The 19546-nt window shown below is 38.8% G+C and overlaps 1 protein-coding gene across 23 annotated transcripts in view; it reads right to left on the reverse strand.

The window, feature by feature from the left end:
- Nucleotides 1–19546, reverse strand: part of PLEKHA5 (pleckstrin homology domain containing A5) — a 216445-nt gene that overhangs the window by 37768 nt on the left and 159131 nt on the right. For 19 of the 23 annotated variants that reach the window (XR_013960293.1, XM_080662933.1, XM_080662925.1 and 16 more), the window contains 2 exons: nt 18699–18818; nt 17808–17861 (listed from right to left, as the gene is read on the reverse strand). The exons of the other annotated variants lie outside the window; for them this stretch is intronic. Coding sequence is in view for 18 of the 19 variants with exons in the window: in XM_080662933.1 (XP_080519059.1) it covers nt 17808–17861; nt 18699–18818 (174 nt within the window). In the remaining variant the exon portion in view is untranslated. The remainder of the gene's footprint in view (nt 1–17807; nt 17862–18698; nt 18819–19546) is intronic. 23 annotated transcript variants of the gene reach the window in all.

The raw sequence follows: 19546 nt of genomic DNA on the forward strand, positions 1-19546 counted from the left end.
AAAACATTCAAGGTCATACAAAAAAAAGCTTACTAAAGACAATATTGCTGCAACTAGGTTTTGCTTCATAAATATAATCAATATAGTCAATTAATAAATAATCCTACGTATAGAAAAGAAGATAAAGCATCATGATTCCAAGGATAAACTAGAGGGTGACAACCAATGAACTTAAAAGGAGAAACACATCCTCATTTGATTGATTAATCAGTAAAAGAGCTTAAAATGATATTCAGTTCTTTATAAGATTAATCAGAAAATTTAGTTCTCTAAAACATTAAAATTTTAGTATCATAAGATATCCTGTCACTTAGACAAGCACACATTTTATTAATCTATTCTAGACAGACATTTATATATACTCTATTTAGAATTTTCTCACAGTATAACACCATACTAGTATGTAGGATTATTTCAAGGATATGCAAACTAAAATGTACTTAGCAAAGATTCAATGTATCTCCCTAGCCCTGAAAAGGCTGAACCCTTGTTTCACATTTCCAGCGATGTTATACTTAATTACTGCCTCTAGAAAAAAATTTGTTTGAGCAGGCTCTGGACTCAAGAGAAAGCATTCAAAAGACATTCATGCTTTAGCTGGTTTGGCTCATGGATAGAGGGTTGGCCTGTGGACTGAAGGATTCAGGGTTTGATTCTAGCCAAGGGCACATGCTCAGGTTTTGGGCTCAAACCCCAGTAAGGAGCTTGCAGGAGGCAGTCGATGAATGATTCTTTCTCATCACTGATGTTTCTATCTCTCCCTCTCCCTTCCTCTCTGAAATCAATAAAAATATATTTAAAAAAAAGACAATCATCATAATGTATATAGAATTAAAGGCCAACAGAGTTTACACCATTTGTAAGCAGACAAGTCTGTTTATAACTGCAATTTGTGACATTTAGTTTAAATAATTTTAATCCTCTATATTACAGAAAATAAGCATTTCTATCATGGTTAACCAACACTATTTTTACTGATTTAGCTAATCAACAACAAAAGTTTACTAATCTTAAGATTAATAAACACATAAAAGAAGCAAAAAAAAAAATCAATCTTAAAAACTGTGTATCTAGACAAGTTTATTTTCAGCCTAGTTACCAATGTTTCATGTCAATAAAATCTGTTTTGGTTGTCAAATTAGAAACTTCCTGTGACTGGCTTAAGCTACTTTTTAAAAGTTTTATTCAAGCTGAATAATTTATTTATTTATTTATTTATTTAAATATATTTTATTGATTTTCACAGAGAGGAAGGGAGAGGGATAGAGAGCCAGAAACATCGATGAGAGAGAAACATCGATCAGCTGCCTCCTGCACACCTCCTACTGGGGATGTGCCCGCAACCAAGGTACATGCCCTTGACCGGAATCGAACCTGGGACCTTTCAGTCCGCAGGCCGACGCTCTATCCACTGAGCCAAACCGGTTTCGGCTAATTTATTTTTAAATGTACACATCTACATGTTAGTCCAACTAGAACTTCTACATATCGGTGGAACTCAAATCTCCACATCACTTAACCTCAAACTTCTTTTTCCCCCTTTCAATATTATCCAACAGGGACTAAGGCATTTGTAGGCGACATCTCATGCACACAGGAAACAATGCAGTACAGGTTGTATTTAATGTTGGAAAGTAACTTCTCAATAGAAAACTATAGATATAACTAGAGGCCTGGTGCACGAAATTCGTGCATGGGGGTGCGTGTCCCTCAGCCCAGCCTGCACCCTCTCCAATCTGCAACTCCTCGATTACCGGGATCGGGCCTAAACAGGCAGTCGGACATCCCTCTCACAATCCAGGACTGCTGGCTCCCAAATGCTCGCCTGCCTGCCTTCCTGATCACCCCCTAACCACTCCCCTGCCAGCCTGATTGATGCCTAACTGCTCCCATGCCAGCCTGTTTGCCCCTAACTGCCCTACCCTGCAGGCCTGGTCACTCCTAACTGCCTTCCCCTGCAGGCTTAGTCCCCCCCAACAGCCTCCCCTGCAGGTCTGGGTCCCCCCCAACTGCCCTTCCCTGCAGGCCCGGTCGCCCCTAACTGCCCTCCCCTGCAGGCTTGATCGCCCCCAACTGCTCTCCCCTGCAGGCCTGGTCCCTCCCAGCTGCCCTCCCCTGCTGGCCTGATCGCCCACAACTGCCTTTCCTTGCAGGCCATCTTGTGGTGGCCATCTTGCGGGCAGCCATCCTGTGTGTTGAAGTGATGGTCAATTTGCATATTACTCTTTTATTAGATAGGATAGTACAAATAGCTTAAGTCCCCATTCATTTTTGGTATTATGTAATTTGAATTTTCAAAGCACTCTCATCTATGCTTGTTATTTTTCAACAGCATGCCATGGAGATTAGACAAAAGAGTATGTGACTCACAGATTACTGGGGGAGGGGTAAGAGTTGGGGGGGGAGAAGGAAGATTGAAAGTCAGGGGCATGAAAGTTTAAGTGGAGTTCCAATATGGCACAGTCAATGACTAGTGTTCATACTCCAAGACTGAGGAATTTACTTACAAATGTATTTAAAAAGGACAAGGGACAATATGGTTTCCGCAGACAGGTAATGAGGCTTGATTTATTTAGTGGAAAACTTATTTTGTTTTAATCCTCACTCAAGGATATTTTTCCATTTATTTTAAAAAAAAATTATTTTTCAAATATATATTTTTATTGATTTCAGAGAGGAAGGGAGAGAGAGAGATGGAAACATCAATGAGAGAGAATCATTGATCGGCTGCCTCCTGCATACCCTCCACTGAGGATCAAGCCCACAACCTGAGCATGTGCCCTTTACCAGAATCGAACCTGGGACTCTTCAGTCTGCAGGCTGATGCTCTATCCACTGAACCAAACCGGCTAGGGCTCAATTGATTTGTAGAGAGTGGAAGGGAGGGGGAGAGACACACACACACACAGAAACATCGATGTGAGAGAGACACATCGATTGGTTGCCTCCTGCACATGCCCCAACCAGAGCTGGGATCAAGCTTGCAACCAAGATTTGTGCCCTTGACAGGAATTGAACCTGGGACCTTTCAGGCTATGAGCCAATATTCTATCCACTGAGCCAAACCAGCTAGAGCATGAATGCCAATATTCTATCCACTAAGCCAAACCAGCTAGGTATAAACATGCGTATTTACTTTGAGTGGGTAAATATGCATGCATATACAGGGAAGCCATTGTGTGTGATATGGAAATGCCTGTTTAATTTACATGTCAAAGATCATGAAATTTTAAGTCACTAAGAAGGAATCACAGCAGAATCAACTGGATGAGGAACAGAAAAACTAAAAGCAAAAATAATGTTTAAAATATACCAACTGCAGAGTGTCTCAGAGTTGCTTCTAGAATAGACTTTTTCATTGTGAAAAATTTCAAACATACACATCAAACCCTAGAATTTTTGAATTAGAAGGCCTCTCCTTAAAGCTGACAATTTAGTACAATGAAGGAATGAAAATGTTTGCAGCAATTATTTTGAACTGTGGGAATGTGGATTATTATTTTTTTCTCTTTCTGTAGTTCTCTATATTTCCCAAGTTTTCTCTGCTGAGTAGATTCTGCTTTTCTAGTAATAATTAAAAAATGTACTGAAGAGTCAAGAATAAAAATACATAAACACGAAATATGCTATGGAATTATTATCCTCTAGCAAATACCCCTCGGTGACATAAAGAGGTAAGGAAAATGTGAGCACCGTGTGTTCATATCATGTTCAATCCTGGAGGCCTCGAGTGTAGTGAGGCTCTGATCTACAGAATAGTTCTCCCAGCCATTATTTTGACTTATGAATCTACATCTACATCCGAAGTGTATTGGAAGAAATGTTAACGAATTAAAAAGTAAGCTACCCAATGCATTTGCAAATACATAGGACTATCTTATAATACCTTTTTTCCTTTTTATTACTGGCTACTTCAGAAACCGAAGTTCAAGTGTATATAGACCAGTGGTTTGTAACCTACACCAGGATCACTGGAGGACCTTAAAGAGAAGCCAGTCCTCCTGATTTCCAGATAATGCTAACGTAAGTCTTGAGAATCTTTAATGTAGACAATAGCATTAAAACATCAAGGTGGCGGGCTGGTCTAAAGATTCCTTTGGCAGAAGTAACTAGGATGTTCTCAAGGTGTTCAAGTAAGCCAAATGGAATTTTATAATAGTGAGCATTCCTCAGCTCGTATACTCCTTGGGGGCCCATTCTACCCAAGGTGAAGAGATGGGATAAGACAATATGCAGAAAGGCAGAAGCAGTGGGACCATCTCAGACTTCCCGTGGGCACCACACCCACCTAGTTCGTGACTCTCAGGATGACTGGGTAGTAGGCTGTAATAATGGTCTGTGCAGGTCCTTTATGTCACCACTTAAAGGACCTCTCTCCTCGTACATGACATACAACGGCTGAATTCAACTCAACACAATAATCAGTATTCCCATACAAGGCAAGTGTGGTCCCTATTAGACAATTTCAATGATCTGACTGGAACCTTCACTCTTTGCAGATTTACTGAATTGGAATAGCAGATCTGCTTTGTCTCCAAATACATGCTAGACATAGGCTAGTGGTTCCTTTCACTCAATTATCTCTGAAGTACTCTATATTTTAATACTTAGACACTGTCTTGTTCCTGTAACTTTACACTGAAACCGCACATTTTATCTGGCTTTTGCCACATAAACTTCATAATAGTTTTTGAGTTACAGTAGTAAAGTCTAACCTAAAAAATAAAATATAGAATGTTCCATGAGCTCTTTGGGATTTCGTCTTCAAGTTCTTGGAAAAAGGAATAGGTAACAAATCTCTTCTGGCTTGAATACAAGAATCCTAGACAGCATTATGATAATGGTGTTAACGGCCGACATGCTTTAAGGAATGAGAGCAAGAGAAAGACTAATTAGTACGTGGAGGATGTTTAATAATTTACTTGGGATTGAATTAAATGCTCTGCTTCCTGCTTTAATTCCTTCTTTGAAGTAACAGGTAATACAGGCTCAGGTTTCAGTTAATTGCTAAATTATAAAAAGCCCATTATTTTATAATAGTAAAAATGAGAATGTATGATTCAGACATTCCATTATTTTCATAATTAACTTCAGCAATTAAACAAGAAAATGTTTAAGTGGAAACATCTTAAAAATACACCTAGTTAGGCCAATACATTTCTGCTTACAATAAAAACACCTATTTTTACTTGAAATTGTAAGTTCAAGTGTTTAGAAAAACTACCTAGAAAATCTGATACTTGTTTCTAGCTTCTTTCTCAGTTTTGAGATACCCTGAGTAATATGAATATAAAGCATCCATTGATACTATAAGAAATATCTTGATTTAAAAACTCATCATCAAAAAACCTTTTCAACATGATTATATGTAACTAGGTCATACTTGCTAGGATCTGACGCAGAACTTCCCAACTGACACTGTGGGCTGGGAATGGGTTACAGGGGTGTGGAGATAGGGACCATCTGAGTCCTCAGTGGGTCAGACATGCTCCTGACAGGACCTCCTCCAGTGTCTCTCAAGGCTGTACAAATACTGTCACTCTCTCTGTGTGTCAACCATTGAAAAGGTTAGAAAGCACTAAGATGGTGTTTGAGAAAAACTAGACTTCTTTTTCCTTTGGTGTTCCTGGCAATTATTATCCTCAGTAGTTCTCAACCTGACTGGAAAAACAAAAAAACAACAACATTGGAGATTTAAAAATATATGCAGGGCTGGGTGGAGCTCTGGCAATCCTGATTGGGGGGGGGGGGGGGGCGAGGGGGCAGAGAGCCTGGAGTACTGGACACTTGGTTTTTGTTTTTCTGAAGATCTCCTGGAGGTTCTGACAGGTAACCAGGCTTGAGAACCAAGGTTCCATCCTGGCACTAAGGCAAGTAATTGAGGACTAACTCAACCGTCACCAGTAAGGAGTTTTTCAAGGTCTTAATGGGTCAGTACAAAATGCTGGTCAGGATCCCTGCACAACTATCAAAAGACGAAAAATTTAAAACAAATTATCTGAACACAAGTATTGCTTCTAACGTAAAATAGTCTCTTGTCATTGTATAAGATATAGCACTAAGACACGTAAGCCCTTTAAAAAATAAACTGAATCTTCTTATTAATAGTGTTAGTGGACTCAGCAGAATCAAAAAGGGGACCTGGGATGCTAGTCAGGAATACAGTTTCCAATCGCCAGTTCTATTATTCTGGCGACTTCTAAATATTGGTTTCAAAGTCTCTTATCGCTATAGAAATTAGACCAGCTACAAATGCAAAAGGAATAGGATAATGTAACCCATGAGATAAATGTGCCTGAATAAGTTTTAGGAGGAAGGGTAGGAAGGAGAATAGCAGTGAGCAGAGCCAACATGTTCATTCATATAACTTAGCCTTAGAAAAGACTAATTCTCCAATTTTCCTTTAAGTATAAGAAGTAGTTAAGAAGTAGCTTAATTACTAGTTTAAAAGTTCATATAATAAATCACCTAGAATAGCACTGTCCAACAGAACTTCCTGTGATGACAGAAATGTCCATATTGGTGTGGTCCAATATTACAGCCATCAGCACATGTGGCTCTTTCGAAATGTGTCTAGAGCAACTGAGGAAATGACTTTTACTAGTACTATTCCAAAAACATAACTAATTTGAATGTAAATTTAAATAGCCACATATGGCTAGTGGTTAACATATTAGACAGCAGGTCTAGAAGTTCCAGACCAGTAAAATAAGTATAATTTCCACCCTGATCTGGATCTCATTCCCAGGAGAGGAAAAGCACTCAAGCTCTATCTTGTAACTGAGTTTCCTTGAGTCTGAATCTGTGCCGACAACTTCTTTTTTTTTAGCAAGCTTTTGTCCTTCCTTGATAACCAATGAGAAGGCCAATTTCTGTGCTGTGATTTTCCATTTAAATGGAAAATGGACTTTTCCTGCGTTCTTAATGACATCTTAGGAAAAGAATTTTTAAGTTGGGAATCTGTCTTAAGAATAGCAAAAAACCTCGATAGCCTAATCCATCCTGAAGAATCCATTTCTTAAGAATGTCCTCCTGTGTAGATAATCAGCTCTTCAGATGTGAGGCAAAACTAAAAAGCTAAAGAATTTGACATGCCTCGGGTGAGGCTCTGAGGAATGCAAGGGCCTTTAAAACAGGCCATTTGGACAATGACAATGGAAATGCCTTCCACTCTCACTGGGGCACATCGGAGAGTCCCAGAACCTGAGACTGAAGGCTCACTGACTACCTATTGAGACTACTCACTGTATAACAGGAAGCAGGGAAATGTGAAGTGACTTTTTCAATAGAAGAATGTAAATAAGTCTCTTTATAACTGATGGGGCAAAGTATAGAGGCCTATTTGAAAATTTTAAAGCAATCAGAATAAACGGACCATGTGGGAAGAATATTACAATTGCTATATATTCAGAAGAATCAGAAAGGAACAACAAATTGGGAAACTAACATAGGAGTCTAACATATCTGACATTCTCTTAAAAAAACAAAACAAAAACATTTCCAAACTGGCTTCAGAATATGGATAAAACCCACTTCCTGAGAAACATGAAACTACCCTGAACCCAGCAGAACATCATTTTAAAGGCTACCATTTTGAGCTATTTATCTGTGTTCTATTTTGAAAAATGCTGAAGGTCTAAGCCAGGGGTGGGCAAACTTTTTGACTTGAGGGCCACAATGGGTTCTTAAACTGGACCGGAGGGCCAGAACAAAAGCATGGATGGAGTGTTTGTGTGAACTAATATAAATTCAAAGTAAAGGAGCGGAGGGGAGAGCAAGAGAACCCTCCGCTCTTTCGGCTCCGCGGGCCGGATAGAACAGCTGTAGTTTGCCCACGGCTGGTAAGCTAATGTCTTTATAAATCATTAACATATAATTTATCTCCAGTGATATATATATATATATATATGTATTTTTTTTCATTGATTTCAGAGAAAAAGGGAGAGGGAGAGATAGAAACATCTATAATAATAAAAGTGTAATATGCTAATTAGGACAGCCTAACGACCTTTCCAGATATCCTTCCGGATGAAGCCAGGGCTGCAAGGGCTGAGCCCCTTGCATGAATTTTGTGCATCGGGCCTCTAGTCAGTGATAAGAGAGAATCATTGATCAGCTGCCTCCTGCACGTCCCCCTAATGGGGATTGAGCCTGCAACCCTGGCATGTGCCCCACCAGAAATTGAACCATGACCTCTTGGTTCATAGGTTGATGCTCAATCACTTAGCCACACTGGCTGGGCCTTTGCAAGTGTTTGAACAATACCATTTTAAAGGGACAGAAGATACCAAAGTGGAAATCTTATATCTCTGTTAGTAAAAATAAATATCTGTTCTGGCCATGGTTATCTACTCTAAACTATGTCTGAGCTTTAAATCAAAACTGAAATATCTTCTAGATGTAAGGATCTGGGTTTTATTAATACAATTGTACTTTTACTGAGTTATAATTGGTACTGAGTAGCAAGATTCCTGCCATTAATTCAAAGACTTATCGGCTTATGTATGTAATTAAAGACATAATCATACCTTAGGTTAACTCTACGAATGTTTTTGGCATTTAGGCTCAACTTTATTTCCTTCTTGGGCTATAAAAACCATTTATGAATTCTTACTTTGTAAGCACTAACATGCTGCCCTACACTAAGCTCCATAAATCTTTGCTTAATAAGTTTCTAAAAAATATATAATAAAAACACAAAATTGAACTGTTATACATTTTAGGAGGGGTGGGGAAATTCTGTTTTAACGAGGAGCTGATAGTCCTCAGGTAACAAAGATCAGCAGCCTGAAACAGAACTACTCTAAGTTTAAGAACAACTCCATTAATTTTAAAAAAGACAAAATTGATGAAAAAAATAAATAAAATTCATGCCCTAGCCAGTTTGGCTCAGTGGATAGAATGTCGGCCTGCGGACCAAAGGGTCCTGGGTTTGATTTGGGTCAAGGGCATGTACCTCGGTTACAGGCTGGTCAGGGTGCATGTAGGAGGTAACCAATTGATGTGTTTCTCTCACATCAATGTTTCTCTCTCTGTCTTTCCCTCTTTCTTCCACTCTCTTTAAAAATCAATGGTAAATTTGATCCTCAGGTGAGGATAAAAAAACACACCAAAAAACAAATAAATAAGTACTTAAAAAAAATAAAATTCACTAATACAAAGTATTCATCCTAGCTCTGTGATTTTAGGCAAGTTATTAAAACAGACTGAATGGGAATAAAGTCATTAAAACAGAATGGGGTTAAAGGCCACATGAGGCAATGGATGAGAAACCAGTGGGATATTGTACACACAGTGCTTTGAAAATTGTAAAATGACAGTCAAGCTATTAGGGTGCACAGATACTGGACAGGTGCACAGTGGGTGTGCTTTTGAAATACTTGAGAAACAGTGAGTCGCAGGCTGGAGAAAAGGGTTTATAGGGGAAGAAGTGTTTCACAGGTTGGGGGGTGGTAGTGGTGGAGTGAAGGTTTGAATGACAAACCAGAAAGAAACCTTATTTTGCAGGGAACAGAAAGCTTGTGAAATTTCCCAAGTTAGACAAAAGACATGTGGCAGGTGGTTTTTGCACTGCCCATATTTGGTGACTACTTGTTGGGGGCGTACTGAGGGCAGCACGGCCAAATGGAGATCTCCACGAGCAACCAGAAATATATAACTGAAACTGCCGAGAGCGAGAGTTTGTTTGAGACACCTTTTGTGCATGGGGACCCACTGGGCGCTCATGCATGCGTAACGTCACTGTGCTGGCAAGTTAGTCTTTAGGGGAAACCCTTGGTCAGTGAAGGGTGAAAGCCAGTACAAATGCTTCCCTCTTCTGTTGCTCAGGTGGGTGATTCTGCAGTGTTTCTATGCATCTGTCAACAAGAACCAGTCAGATGAAGCTCAAATTGCCTACTGAAGTTGATAATATATCCCCTCCTTCCTTGCTTACTCTCTTCACTCCTGTGGTACCACTCCCCAAAGTAAACTTTCTAAAAACAAGCCCACATCACAGGCTCTGCTTTTTGGGAGACACTCAGGGGCTAGAACGGAAAACAACAAAGAGACAATTAGTAAAATGATGGGGTGGATGAATCTTTAGAGAACACCAAGAAAAAGGGAGAGATTAATTACCTGTAAGAAGCAGGAGAACCATGGTAAGACGGTATAACCAGGGGTCCTCAAACTTTTTAAACAGGGGGCCAGTTCACTGTCCCTCAGACCGTTGGAGGGCCGGACTATAGTTTAAAAAAAAATGCTATGAACAAATTCCTATGCGCACTGCGGGCCCGGGACGAGTCGGCTGCTAAGCAGGACAGGCAGCGGCACCCGGGGGCTGGTTAAATGTCCTTGGCAGGCCGCATGTGGCCCGCGGGCCGTAGTTTGAGGACGCCTGCAAGCACTGGATAGGCCAAGAGATCAGAGTAGTGACACACATACACTGTTACTCCACGTTCTAAATTCTGTTCTACCCACTGTCTTCTTAGAGTTCTGCCACTATGATGTCACATTCAGCCTAAGAATTTTCTGGGTGTCACTCCTTCCTCTCCCCACTACTTCTATGATCAAATAATCAGAGGAAAGTGGCAGGAAAAGAAAAAAGGAGGAATGGGATGTGAGGGAAAGAGAGACAGTATCGTTCTTAACAGCCAGGCCTAAGAAAATACAGATATTCTCTACCATGTAACTACTTTGGGTTAGCAAGTGTTAAAGAACATTCGTTCAGTTTTCTAGTTTCCTTGGTTTGCTTTTTCCAAATGCCTATTCTACATCGCCTAGAAACATTACCACGTGGAGCTCTCAATCATCCTTAAAAATAGAAGCTCCAGGACCCCTTGAAATATTAGAGAAAATGGGATCCTGCTTAATAGCTCGGTAGAATGAAGTTGCTGAGTTGACATGAACAATGAAAGCCATCAAGAATCTTTTCAATCATCTTGTTAGCATTTCTTCCCTAGGAGGGAAGCTGTCTTTCATGAACACAAAGAACACAATGCAAAAAAGTTCTCTGGGATTTTTACCTCGAATGGTTTCAGCACCAATTACATACACCCAGCTAACTGTTCCTTTTTTGCATTTTCCTTGGCATGGTATGTTTGAAAGTGGCCGGAGTTCCTGTCCATAGAGTTTTCTCATTGTGGTTTCTTGAAAGGATTTAGAAAGCGTACTGATAAGGAATGTCCTCAGCAACCAATGATAGAAGATTAGATTTCTTTCAAAAGTCACTAGTAGTTTTAGTATACAGTTCATAAAGTATTAACATTTACTAGAAAATCACATCATAAAACCTGATTATGAAACTTTTGCAAATTAAAAAGTTTAGCTTACTCTGCAAGATGTTTTAGAAGTTAGTATTAAGCAAAAATGATTTTCTTATCCTCCCACAAGTACTTGATAGTACTTTAAAAAAATGTGCTGATAAAAGAAGACAGAAGAAGTTAGCTACTGACTCTTGTGAACCGTAAGCTTTTCATGTAACAAGGAACACCAGAGGAATGCGTAAGCTGTATGTTTCTTTTCGTCTACAATGGCAAACTGTCTTGTCATAGAAACCTCCAGCTCCTCCGTGAGAATTTAAGGATCAGGTCCTTTAGCCATCTGGTGTTAGAGAACTGAGAAAACAGATACAAACTGAGTCATTCCAAACGGAGTTGGAGCTGTCATTCGGAGGAAGGCCTTGTACACCTCTTGCTCCTTGAGCCTATGGAATGTTTGAACTGGGCAAAATAACCTTTGAACTGGGCCAAACCAACAGTGTCTTCCAAACAACTGTTTGTAAAGCTAACCGCAAGGCAGACATCCTGACTAGAGGACTGAAAAGTAAGTACATTCTTTAGAAGTTGCACCACTATGAATGGCTAAAGAATAACTTATTAGCACCAATAGAAATTCCCTCCTATTCATGTAATTATTTCCTTTCGTTTCGTTTCTCATAAAACCCCTTGCTTTTACCCCATAATCAAGACATCATTTGGGTTTCTGCCTGAATCTATGCCCTCAGATTGCAATTCTTTTTGATCTCAAAGAAATGCTTGTTTCCTCTTACTTTGGCCTTTTATTTTTAGGGTTAGCAGAATATACTAGTTGATGCTATCTTCAGAAATGACTTAGGTATGTTCTAGCTGGGGGAGATAGTTCAGCTGCGTAGAGGCAAATGAAGTTCATTAAATGATGATAGCAGAAGCATATTCTTTCCTCAAAGAACTTTTGAATACATTGGGCCCGGGCAATCCCCAACATATGTGTGGCCAATTGAGGTATGTCCCTTTCTTTCCCATTCTCATGCAGGTGTTTCTGATGCAATTAACCATACTGACTCTTAAAGGGAGAGGGGTGAAGTCACAGTTTTAAGGGCAATTTGTGAAAGTACACTCAATGTTACTACACTTTTATATTTAAAAGATGAAAAAATACCTGCTGCAGGACCAGTGCAAGTAAAGCTCAGCTTTGTTAAACTGTAGAAGTCAAACTCGATTAACTGTAGCTGGTATTCTCAAAGAGAGTGACTGGCTACTGAAGAGGTGTAATAGTAAAGGCGAGGGTTGGTATATATTTAGTTTACCCACAAGGGGGCAGCATGCTTACGAAAGGCTTGTGAAACACTGCTCCAAGTTTCTTGATCCTGTCTCTCCCAAACTGTGTATCTCTTAGCATCTCATTTTCCATTATCACTGCCTAACACGGAAACTGACAGGAAGGTTTCAGGAAGAAGGAAAAGGGAACATCACCTAAATTCCCCCATAACTGTTCTTCAATCACTAATAGGGGGAAATCAGAAAGAAAGCAAGAGACGGAGAAAGAAACAAATGGAGGAAGGAGCTAAAATAGGAGGAAAACTGATGAAGGGATGGGACATGTTCTAATTTCCTCATTCCTACTAACCCTCCCTTCATGACTGCTCAGAAAGCTCCAGCCTTTGCTCCACGTCTTCATCCTGCCTTGATTTCTAATTATCATCATTATTAGGACAACTTACGTACAGAAGTGCTTTTAAAAATAACAAAAGCTCTGCTAGAATTTCTTCCTGCATTTTTTTTTTTTTTTTCATTTTGAAGTATACCTGCCCAGCTCCTCGTTAGCTCCTGCTCCTGGTCTAGATTCTAAAATCCTAGCTTCACTTCCTTGCTCAGTCCAACCAGTCCCAGTCCAGGCTACAGGAGCCAAGAACGAGACACTAGTTAGGGTACATGACGCAGTAAGTAGAGTTTTTAGGTATACTAAATACAGCGTTTTATGGCCTGGAATTTAACCAACAGGGTTACTATTAGAAAACAATTTAATAACCAGTAAGGGTACAGGAACCCAAACAACCAGTATGCCCTTCCTATATCTCACAGCTGAACACCAGATGGTTGACTACAATAAGCTGCTATGGAAACCATTACCTCAATTACAAACAAACTAGAGGCCTGATGCATGAAATTCGTGCAAAAGTAGGCCTTCCTTCCTCCTGCCGCCAGCACTGGCTTCCCTCTGGCACCGGGACCAGGGCTTCCCTCTGGCTGCCAGCAGGCACCGTGGACCCGGGTTTCCCACTAGTTCTGGCTTCGTCCAGAAGGATGACCGGTCTAATTAGCATATTACTCTTTTATTATTACAGATGAATTACGTTTAACTCCACAGAAACATTAGGACCTCCTAACCATCAAATTATTGTTCAGCAGGGCCATATAGTCACAAAAATCATGCTCAATCTGCCCTATTCTGAGAAGAAAGTGTATCATGATAGTCTCTTTTCCCTCACTTTCAAGGAACTACAACATTCTTTTCCAGAAGCGATACCATTATAAGGGCTGATAATCTTGAATTTATTTCCCACTTCCTGGGAAGTACAGACCCATTGCAAAATTTTACTGATAGCTCTTGCCACCCCTTCTGTATTCTGCTAGAAAGAGAAATGAACAAGGAAAAACTAATACATGTTAAATCAATTTTATAGGTATATTTTAGAATAAAGCTTGCAAGTTTCATTTAAAATGTAACCAAAAGTTCCTCTCATATTCGGTGATAAGTAAGCTGATTGAGAAGAAAATGAGTTACTGATATATTATGTACTTATTCATTTAAGAAATAGAACCTGGATAAGGTACATAAAGTACACTGTTGGAAGCCGCCCATTGTCCTCAGCAGCAGAGACGTGTGGACAAGGAACCCGGAAGGCTGGTCAACCTTGAGGCTCTGAAAGGTCAGAGCCAACCACCCACTGTTTAGTTGAGACAATGGTAGCTAAAGCAACTTCCACCTTTTAGTTTTATGTAAATCCTTACTGATTGGCTATTATTGGAATTGCCTGCCTAAGGGCTATGGGTGTATCCCATAGACTTTTTTTTTTTTTTTTAAAGGAGGGGCTTCTTTATATATATATATATTTTATTGACTTTTTACAGAGAGGAAGGGAGTGGGATAGAGAGTTAGAAACATCAATGAGAGAGAAACATCGATCAGCTGCCTCTTGCACACCTCCTATTGGGTATGTGCCCGCAACCAAGGTACATGCCCTTGACTGGAATTGAACCTGGGACCCTTCAGTCCACAGGCCAACGCTCTATCCACTGAGCCAAACTGGTTAGGGCTGTATCCCATGGTCTTAATAAAAGGGATAGCAAGGCAAGAGCGGGGTGGAGTCCTTCCTCTTGAGCTGGGCTCCCACCTGGCCCCCAATATTTCCAAATTAATATCTTCTAGTCTCATTTGCGTGCGGCCTCCTCCAGAGCCCGAACCCTGAACCGTGCGGGACATGAGGGGGGGACACTTGCAGTACACAGCATTATTGTATATTCCCAGGTAATACTTTGGACAGTATTTTCTGAAAATTCACAAAAATAACAAATAAACCTACACTAGTCTTAATAAATGTAGACTCTGAATAGTCTACTGAGCTATAAAAACATAAACAAACTAGAATAGTATACTTCAAAATGAAAAAAAAAAAAAAATGGAGGAAGAAATTCTACCAAAGCTTTTGTTATTTTAAAAAGCACTTCTGTACATAACTTGTCCTCATAATGATGATAATTAGAAGCCAAATTATATTGCTCAAGTTACAGATATCAGAAGTCAAGATTTTTGCATTGACTGTGTAATATGTTAGTCTTCAGAATTTCAATAGGTATTTTCAATTTTTATTGTAAGTACTGCAGAAATATAAGAAATTAATTTACCTGTGAAGCAACTTAGAGACTACCCCTTGGTTTTATTTTCATGAATAGTGACAGGGATTAAAAGAACTTAAATCAATTAAAATTCTTCTTTTGATGATGGTGGAGTCTGACAAGGGGCAGGAGGAAGGCGCATTTTATTGGCCTTAGGCTATTCTGATGATTTATTAGAGCAAACAGAACAAGTGTTGAAAATGTGTATCAATTAGTACATGTTCATTTGGTTATGATAAATAGCATAAAATGGGACCAGAGCCTTTTCCTTTCACTTTAAGATTTTAAAATCTATTTTCCAATTTATACTTATATAAAACTGATGAATCAATTTATAAACCCAGGCAACCAATAATGCCTATAAAATCAAAAGACCTGGTAATCTAAAGTAGGTTACCGGCAGTAACAAGATTAAAAGCTGGAAATGTTTGAGCTGAATAAAAATTTATTATTAAATTTCAAAATTATCAATAATTATTTTTATATAACTTAGTAAACTTACTACTGATATGAAATATAGGATAGTAAAAAAATAAAATTAAATATAGGATAGTGTGAAAGCAGCAGGTATTTGAAACCATAACAAATTTCGATTTATTTAAAGAGAGATTTTCTTTAGGAAACCTTAAGGATATATACGTTTAGGAATATCTGAGTTTCTGAGCAAACCTCCCACCATGTTTTTTATAAATTGTTCAATTATCTAAAATTGGCCCAATATTTTTTTCCTTCAGACATAGTCTCAATTCAAAGCAATTCAAGCAGCCAAATTCTGTAATTATTTTTAATATGTTTTTGTTGATTTCAGAGACTGGCAGGGAGAAATATTAGTAAACATCAATCAGTTGTCTGTACACACCATGACCAGGGATTGAACCTGAAGCCTGGGTATGTACCCTGACTGGGAACTGAACCAGAGACCTTTTGGTACATGGGGAGATGCTCAACCAACTGAGACACACTGGCCAGGACAAATTCTGTAATGGTTTACATTATCATATTACTTAAGAGTTGGAATAATACAACTTTATTTTAGGATCTAATACAAGAAAAAGGTGAATTACCGGAAAACCTCTGCTGACATGTTGAGACTAGAGAGGCTCAATAAGAAGTTGAGATTTTTAGAAGCCGCCTATAGGACCACTAGCATGGTGCAATAGGAAGGCTCAGCAGAGCATGCTTAGAGAGGAATGATGGGAATATAAACCTCCAATGTGGTCTGGGTCGCTCAGGTAAAGGGAAGGAACAGAGGTTCCTTTGACCAGGGAAAGAGAGCTGAGGAGGAGCATCTCAGCAAATAGTGGTATTTTCGATATATTTACCTGTCCTTTCCTAAGATTTTTTTCGAGTTCTATGCCTCTGCAATTCCAGTTTTGATTATTGGGGTGAATAATAAATTATAGCAAACCACTAGGTTTACTTCTAGGGATTCAAGATAACTTCAAATTCAAATTTATATCATTGTTTTTTAAGCCTAATTTTTGTAACATTCCATTGTTTTTCTGCACTGTCTCTAGCTTTTTTAGACAAAGGAGTTTTAAGACCATTATTCCCCATGTATCGTAGTAGTGTTCTGGTGGTGTGGAATTTTGAGGGGAGACTTTTTTTTAGGCTGCTTTCAAAGTGTACCACATACACTGGTTAAATTTCAGTAGCGCCAGTCCTGGAGGGAAGCTCTGAATTTGGACTCATGAATGCTGATTTCGAAAGCATTCTAATTGGCAAAATCATGAAGAAAACAGTTTGTGGGAAAATAAATAAACCTTACTTTTACCAATATATGTATTTTTTTAATTAAAAGAAAAATGATTTAACACCTTTTAAAGGGTTATCCTAATGTAAAATCCCCCTTTAAATTAGAAAAATAACTTAAAGCATTACATTATTTTGTTTTAAACAGGCAAATATAAACATCATATTTTCCACAGTAACTTCTTTCACGATAAAATATTCAAGTTTGAATATTTTAAAACAAGCTCAAAATGGATTTACCGAAGAGATGCTGTTTAAGAACCTATCAAAAATTCTCATCAAATTAAAATCAAATATTAATAGAGAATTTCATAAAAACTGAAATGTGGAAGCGCCAGTCCTGGCTCACGAACTGCCACTCTCACTTTTGAATCTTCGCCTTCACCAGTCACACTCGTTGCCATCACAGAGTAAAACGGACTCTGTGGCTTAGCAAAGACCAAACACTGGGAGGAGGTGACAAGTAAGGGAGAAGGACGCACATTTAAAAATTATCTCCATGCCCCATCTCACCTGTCTTTAAACTCCCCTTTGGGAAACACATCGCACTGCACCTGCCCTCCTCTCCTTCCCCCAAAGCAGTCCCAGCGAGGTGCCCCTCTCTTTAAGAAGGTCAAGGCCACGCTGAGAAAAGCTTCAATGAGGAGGCGTTTTCTTGGGATGATAAAGAAATCTAGAGAATTCAGACTCTCACTTTCAGGTGACCCAGCATTTGCGTCCCCGCTCCTTCCTTCTACAACTGCCTTTCTACCTGTTTTTATGGTATTCCTGAATTTACCCAGTTAGGGATTTCTCATCCCGTCACTTGTAAAAGTCATGCTATTAACTCAAAATGACAGAAATAGCTAATTAGCCTGAAAAATCGCACTACATTTAGAGTTCTCTTAGGTATTACATGTAAGAAAATTCTACAAATCCCACCTGATGATCCAAATATATGGTGTTCCTTTGAAGATGATGCGAAAGAATTTCATTCTAGTAGGCATCAATCAAGAAACAAAGGAATAGAGAAAGAAGGGGCAGAATTCATGAAAAGGTCAGTTTTGAAATAAGAAAAAGCAGGTAGTTTACCACAACCTATAATATCACAATACACGATAACTTTGATACACATGCTCCCCTGTAAACGGTACAGATGACATATGAAATTATTATAAGATTATACTTAGTTTTGTAAGAAATTAAGTAGACATGCATACAAGCCGAAATATTAAGCAGAAAAATCCTTCAAATGGCTTTAGCAGACACAATGGTAGAAGCTTTCCAGATTAATTCTTTTCTGCAGCATAGTACTGCTTCTTTGGATATTTCTCATATAATTAGAGGCTATTAAACCCTTTGAGAAATGTTTACATGTGTCCATTCTTTTTAATCAAGAACAAAAGAAATATCTTAAAAGTAATCTCTGATATTTAATAAGTAGTAGTATTAGAACTATAATCAATTTTCAACTTAATACTTTATGGAAAATTATAGGACTTCTCAATATCTGTCTTACCAGATGCGGAAGTTACAGTATTTGGTTAAGTGACAACACTATTTTGAAGTCTGTATGAATTTCACTGCTCACAACCCAAAGTTGGCAGGTAAGGGGGTGGATGGAAGGCTAAGAAGCAATGCATCCTCCTGGTATTTTAGTAGGATGTATAAACAAGGGAGTTCTCAAAGGGTCAATAGGCGATCCTAATGCTGTCCTTGCAATGATGGTATGGGCTCATGCTCACCACCAATGACACCGATCAAACTGATTAATGAGTGGCTCCAAATAGGTGACAATGGCAGACGACACAGACAACGCTGTTCATAGCTGACCTTCGGGCTGTGGGCCTCAAGCTTTAGCTGCATGAGCTGTGCTAACGTATGCTCCCGGATACTACTCAGTTCCGCTTGCTGCCGTCTCAGCTTTATTAGCAGCAGCGTAAGCTCCTCTGGCTGAAGGAGTACAATTTAAGAATCCAAACAGTGGAAAACAGATTAATTGTTGTCTTAAGGGACAGACATTAAACCAAGATTTCTTGGCAAGTTTCCTCTTATGGCTGACATCAAACATAGTGCCTAAGCACTATGATGATAGGTCCTACATAAATGCATAGATATCTAGAGAAATAGAAGGAACAGTGTTACTTTAAAAGAAGAGCAAAAAGACAGTATATTAAGGCAATTTTCTCAAAACTCATGAGAGAAATTTAAATGTTAAGCATACAAAAGCATAATGCTAAAAAGCATGACAAAGATTGTGTATTATAGAGGTATTAAAAGATTATTAAAACTAGTTTAATAAGATGTTTAAAAATGACACCTAAGACTTTTATACCAACAGAATAATACTGGCACGTCCAACTTTCTATTTTACAAAATAGAAGGTAAATATAAAGAATTAAAATTCACGTGAAACTTGGATGATATCTTTCCATCATTAAACTTAGTACCTGGGATCTGTTCATTGCTTTCCAGTTATATTTTTAAATGCCACTGTTAGTACCTTCATAGGATATTTTACGTGACCAAAAAAAAAAAAAAAAATCAGTTTTGACTTTTTAAGAAAAAAAAAAAATTAATACACATAGAAAGTTTTCATCGGTACAGCAGCCTTCTTCTACCTTCTGGGGAAAGCAGGGAACCATCGTGGTTTCCGATTGGTTCCTACCATCTCTAAGTGG

Source organism: Plecotus auritus, assembly GCF_963455305.1.
Source record: "Plecotus auritus genome assembly, chromosome: 3".
In the NCBI taxonomy this organism is placed as follows: domain Eukaryota; kingdom Metazoa; phylum Chordata; class Mammalia; order Chiroptera; family Vespertilionidae; genus Plecotus; species Plecotus auritus.